Source organism: Silene latifolia, chromosome 9 (genome assembly GCF_048544455.1).
Source record: "Silene latifolia isolate original U9 population chromosome 9, ASM4854445v1, whole genome shotgun sequence".
NCBI classification, from domain to species: Eukaryota; Viridiplantae; Streptophyta; class Magnoliopsida; order Caryophyllales; family Caryophyllaceae; genus Silene; species Silene latifolia.
The window spans coordinates 57,914,820-57,921,377 of record NC_133534.1 but is presented as its reverse complement, the minus strand read 5'-3'; the positions used below and the strand labels follow the sequence as shown (position 1 = coordinate 57,921,377).

The following is a 6,558-nucleotide window of genomic DNA, read 5'->3' as shown; positions in this document are numbered from 1 at the left end:
TTCCATTAATAATAATTAACGTTCGACGAAACAATTGAGAGAATATTTATGTAATGGAAATGAAGGTGGTATGATTGGAATTGAGAGACAGGAAAATATATAAAGTACGTATGGCGTAAATGATACACAAATATAAAGATTATTATTGAACCTTTCATAGGGAGCATATTTGTGATATATATATATATATATATATATAGATTGAATCATGTGAGGCACCCTTCTTAGGGTGAGGCGGCTGGACACCTTCTAAACCGTCAGATCTAATAACTAAAGATATTCCAGATGCTGCCACGTGTCCCTGTATAATTTTCTAACAGTACAAATAAAAGTCCCAAGGGACCCACTGCCCTCAGCCGTTCTAGTAAACCGTTGAATAATCGTCTGAACCATCGCAATCATATTTCGATGTGACGAAACTACCCCTTTACTCACCCCCGTAGTTCCCGACGAATACAACAACGCCGCGGCGTCGTTTTGCCTCACTTTCTCTCGCCTCACCTCACTCCCTCCGCCACCACCCTTCATCAACAACTCCCCCAATGACGAAACTACCCCTGCACCCTTCCCCTCCCCTTCTTCCAACAACACAACGGGGACCCCACAGCCAGTGAGTTTCCCAACGAGTTCCCGAGTCACGAAAACGAGTTTGGGCCCCGAGTCAGCGAGTTGCTTGGCGATTTCCGAGTTGGTATTAAGCGGGTTGGCGGTTGTGATCAACGCGCCGAGGGACATGACGGAGAGACATACGATAGGAAAGTATATAGAGTTCGGAGAGAGGATTAAGACCACGTGGCCTTTTCTGATGCCGTAGATTGAGGAGAGAGAGTGTGAGAGTGAATCGACGGCTGTCCATAAGTCAACATAAGACAGGTGGCGTCCTGTGATTGCGTCGATGAATGCTGTTGTGGTACGGTGGGGTCGGGAGGAGATGAAGGTTGTTATGTCGAGGGTTGGGTTTGGTGGGAGCGGGATTGGTTGACGTTTGCTGTGGAATGTTGATGTGGTGGCGGTGTATCCACTTGACATGTTGGCAGTGACGGAGTTGGTGGATTTATCGTGTACACGAAAGAGCAATTACGATAGTTTTTTTGGGTTTGATGGTGAAAGTATTGAGGTAATCAACTATGTTCCAGCTTTCAGTCATTTCACCCTCTCCCAATACAATTTGCTCAATGTAATATAGGAATAAATGTCATTGAAAGCTTGTTGGCGGATATGTGTAATTTGTGTTGTTGCATCAATAGATCTTTCTTAAGACGGTCTTAAGTTAGGACTCTTCACAATTCCCTTTTCATTTTAACAGTATTTAAATCAATTGTGACTACGTCTTACTTTAAGACCGTTCGGAGTAAGAATTTGTGATTGTTGAGCACTTAATATTTTAGTATCCCTGGCTTTCAATTTACTTTGTAAGTTTACAGTACTACTAATCAATTTATGTTATCTTGTGTGGGTAGCTATTTTATGCATTATTATTACTTTGCTTTTGAAGATTAATACACTTGAATGTATAAATTTGTGAAAGATTTGGATTTTACAAAATTGGTAGTTGATAGTTTTGCTTTTAAGATGGTTATGTTATTTTTGTTGAAGATCTAGTTTCAAACTTTCAATATGTTCCTCGATTCGATTCAATACTTACTGATAATGAAATTTTGCTTTGAATATGTAATTGATAGTTTTGGTCTTTGAGCATTGCTTCTAATAATCTGCACTTGGATTTACAAAGAATGTTGATAAGCAAGGGTAATGTTGATAATCAAGGGTCAAGTTTGCATTACAAAGGGTAGAAAAGTGTGTGATTTACTCTGGTGACAACATGTACGTCGAGACGCTTCACAAAACAAAAGAGCACTAATTTACTCACTTGGTGGTGTGTTGATGAATGAGTAGTAAATTTTAGCAAAGATAGCTATTGTTTAAAATTATTATTTTAATTGTATTTTCAATTTTATTATTTGTACTTATTCATTTTGGATTGGGATGTGTACCTGCAGTTTATGTATATATAATTGGTTTATGTAAGTTGAATTTATGGTTTGACAATACGAAGAGATCGACTTGACGTTGAATCTGACAAAACAACCTCTAAGATTCAGTGAACAAGGTCTGAGATTCACAAAACAAAGTCCGAGATTCACCAAATAAAGAAAGAGCAAAAAACGTGATTTTAACCACTTATGATGACCAAGTTTCACAAAACAAGCTCTACGATTCACTGAACAAGGTCTGAGATTCACAAAACAAAGTCTCAGATTCACCTAATAAAGAAAAGAGCAAAATAGATGATTTTAACCACTTATGATGATCAAATTTCACAAAACAAGCCTTAAGATTCACTGAATAAGGTATGAGATTCACAAAATAAGGCTTGAGATTCACCAAATAAGAAAAAGAGCAAGAAACGTGATTTTAACCACTTATGATGACCAAGTTTCACAAAACAAGCTCTAAGATTCACTGAACAAGGTCTGAGATTCACAAAACAAAGTCTGAGATTCACCTAATAAAGAAAAGAGCGAAATAGGTGATTTTAACCAATTATGATGATCAAGTTTCACAAAACAAGCCTTAAAGATTCACTGAATAAGGTATGAGATTCACAAAATAGGTATGAGATTCAAAAAAAAAAAAAAAAAAAAAAAAAAAATTCGAAAAAAAAAATTTGAAAAAAAAAATTTGAAAAAAAAAATTCGAAAAAAAAATTCGAAAAAAAAAAATTTGAAAAAAAAAAAATTCAAAAAAAAAAAAATTCGTGATATTGTATTGTATAGTGCGTGATATTGTTTTATGGACTCATGGACTCAAATATATAGGTGGACTCACCGGATCTTGCTCACCATAATGAGGAATTTGGTGAGACCGCCGCCTCGCCATAACGAGTAATGGTGCCTCACCGGATCCGGCCTCTATATATATATATATATATATATATATATATATATATATATGATCCACACAATTTTAGCCACGTTCGTTTAAACTATGGATCCTTTTGGCCATTATCCTCATTGAGTCGTTATTAAGACACCTCCCTACACCCAATTTTTTTTTTTTTTTATTATTTTAACTATGACACATATTAAGTACGTAGTGTGAATCATAAACTCTCCTCGGTCAAAACTCAAAAATAAAATTGTTCAAACTTTTTAATTAACAAAATCCACTCCTTTTTTTGTTCTAATACTAGATCTATTTCATATTATTAAGTAGATTACAATTTTTAAGACCGGCTTTGACTTTAATTTAATATAAAAAAGAATATTTAATAAAATATCAGAAGTTTTGAATATGATAATATTTTCTAAAATATTTAAAAATAATTTTAAAAATAGAAATAATTATCTTGAACCTTGCTCATACTAAACAAAAATAAAATTTAATATAATAATATAAAATATAAAATATTTGACTTTTTTTTTTAAATTATTTATTACACCAAATCCTAACTTGTAGAATGTAGATCATAGTGATGGGGCATATTCTGCACCGCTGACCAAGTCAACACACTGAGCAAGGTCAAAGATATCCACAGCAAGTCAACGACTTAGATAGCCTAGCCGATGCATCCCATCGGCCTGCCACCTGGGTCTCGGCGTGACAACCCGCCACCGGACACACATCCGCGTACTCATATCCAAGACCCCTCGGCGGCGAGTCAACATTGTCCGCCGGCCTGCCATAGGTCCCTCGGCCGAGGGGTAGATCAGTCTTTCCACCTGCTAGCCACTTGGCCACTTGGCCACTACGTGACAAAAGGTGAAAGTCTATAAATACTCCTCAACCTTCATTGAGGAAAGGATCCCACAATTATAACCTAAATACACTATTCATCTGGTAATATCTCCCTTATCTCTCTACAATATATACCTAGCCAGGTTACACAGCTTGATCCTTTAAGTTTACTGACTTGAGCGTCGGAGTGAGTACGCTTGGCACACAAACCAAGCCCTCGCCTCGTTCATTGTTGCAGGGGAGGCCGCGAGGGACGATAGAAGCAAGAAGGATTCAACTCAAGACATTATTCTACGAGCCACGGGTGGTAACTAATCACTGCTCTGGAATTATACCCGGAACAATTGGCGCCGTCTGTGGGAAAAAGACACTAGAAGCTAGTCACATTCATTCCCAAACAAAAACAAAACTCAAAATAAAAACCCACCCGAAAAGCTAAGAAAATGTCGAAACAACAAGAGGTATTCGTGACGGACGAAACCGAATTTTACCACGATAATGTCGTCCACAAATCTGGAGTCGAGCAACCCTCCACCGGCGGGGTAACTCAACCAGAGTTCGGGATGCCAATAATACCCGACGCGCCGGTGCCAACCAACCAGGTCACCATCATGGGGCATGTGGTTGACGTAGAAAAGCTAAAAATGCTCCTGGACCTAATCAGCAACACGCCCGCTCACACTGTCACACCGACAAGAGCGGCGGAAACCGTCCAGGATAACAGGGCCCAAAACGTGACTCAGAAATCGAACGGAGCACTAGGAGAAGTTGACCCGGCAAGACGCCGGGGAGCCCAAAGTGGGCGCGGTAGACCTAAGTCCTTCCCGCACTCGCGGAAGGACAGCGTCCCCGCCACACGAACGAGGCATACCCCAAAGGAGCCAGAGGAGTCCGACTCAGCAGAGTTGGAAAAGGAGTCATAGTCGAAGAAGGAGCCCCTCCCGCTGCGAGGGGAGAAGCCAAGATAGGGATGCGAGGAGCCGATCGCCACGTGTCATTCAACACGTGGTCAGGCAACCCCTCAACGCCTACGTCCTAGAAGTCCCGGTGCCACCCAAGCTCAAGTTGCCACCGATTTCATACAAAGGAGATAGTGATCCTTCCGACCACGCTGAGGCTTTCGAGTCTTACATGTCGGTATGGGAGCAGCCCGATGAGGTCTGGTGCCGAGTCTTCCCAACAACTTTGCATGGGATGGCTCAGAGCTGGTACAAAGGGCTTCCCGACGGCTCGGTGTACTACTTCGCCGACCTAAGGAACGCCTTTCTAGCCCAGTACTCTTGCAATAAGAGAAGGGTCGTGGAGACGTCGGACCTCCTAACTATCAAACAGGAGGGAGACGAGTCTCTGCGGAACTATGTGAAAAGGTTCGACGGAAAGGTCCAGCAGATTCGAGAAATCAATCCCGAACTGGCGGCCTTCGCACTGATGAAAGGCCTCCCGAAGGGAGATTTAAAAAATGAGCTCATCAAGTGCGGAGGCCTAGGTTTGGACGCCGCCAGAAAATTGGCCGACCAAGCCATCAAGGTAGAAGACTACCACAAGACCTGGGTAGGCCCCAACGAGGCTGAGCAATCAGAAAGGAAGAACCGCCGGGAGGTTAACCCGAATGAAAAACGCCGTGACAACAACGGGTCACGGTCTGATGAAAGACGCCGTGAGAGTAACAGGCCACGGCCAGAAAAGTCTGCCAGAAAACAAAGCTCGGCGGATGCCGGGAGGAGCTGGGGGACGTACTACAAAAAACGGTACGATGATCACACCCCCCTAGTCGTGTCGGCAGCCGAGGTCTTCGCTTTGAGCAAGAACGAGGGCCAGAAATGGGAAAGACCCCCTAGGCCGAGGAGTGACGGTGACACGAGCCAGTACTGTAAGTACCACGGCCACACCGGACACTTAACCAACGATTGCCGACACCTGAAGGATGCCATTGAAGAGCTAATCCGGACGGGAAGCCTCGGCAAGTATGTTGCCAGGGGCCAAAAATCAGACGCCGGCGGATCGAATAGCAAGTCCGCCTCTGAGCGGATAGGAGTAGTCAATATCGTCATCGGGGACAACGAGAGCGGCGGATCCGCTAATGAGCACAAACGGCCCCAGGATGAACCTCATCCGGCCATCAACTTTGTGCCCAACACAGCGACCCCCGCTCCCAGCATCCCAGACATGACCATCGGACAAAGGGACTACGAGGGAGTCGCCGCCCTTCATAGCGACCCCCTTACAGTCCGCCTAGACATAGCCAACCACCTGGTGAAGGGGTGCCTAATTGACACAGGCGCCTACACGAATGTTATGAACAGAGAATGCTTTCTCGGCCTCGGTCTGAGGATTGAAAATTTGAGCCCCTGCACCAACCCGTTATACAGCTTTTCTGGGCCGGCCTGGTACCCCTGGGGTCAATCAGCTTGCCGGTGAGGTTCGGCGAGGGAGGTGCAGCCAAGAACGTTATGTCTAAATTCGTAGTCATCGACGGTACACCTGCCTACGACGTGCTCATAGGCCGGATCACTTTGAGCGAGATCGACGCTGTAATATCCATCCGGGCCCTGACACTGATGTATGTCTCGGACCGGGGGGAGGCACATAAGCTCATCTCGAAAAAAGAGGAAGATCCCGGTTTGTGGGAGATTCACGCTAACGGCCTCTCCGCGACAAATGGCTCGAGGGCCGACATCGTCATCATCAGCCCAAACGGGGACGTATCCGAGCACGCCTTGAGGCTTACCTCAGTGACCCCCAGGGAATCCAAGTACGAGGCGGTGATAACCGGAATTGAGCTAGCCAAAGCCGCCGGGGCAGAGCGCATCATGATAAGGA

At 43.7% G+C, this 6,558-nt stretch overlaps 1 protein-coding gene across 1 annotated transcript; it reads right to left on the bottom strand.

The window, feature by feature from the left end:
* Positions 1-270: 270 nt before the first annotated feature.
* On the bottom strand, positions 271-1,100 carry LOC141601081 (peroxisomal OPC-8:0-CoA ligase 1-like). The gene has a single exon (XM_074421345.1). It carries the CDS (start codon positions 1,027-1,029, stop codon positions 271-273), a length of 759 nt encoding a protein of 252 aa, XP_074277446.1. The 5' UTR covers positions 1,030-1,100.
* Positions 1,101-6,558: the final 5,458 nt, after the last annotated feature.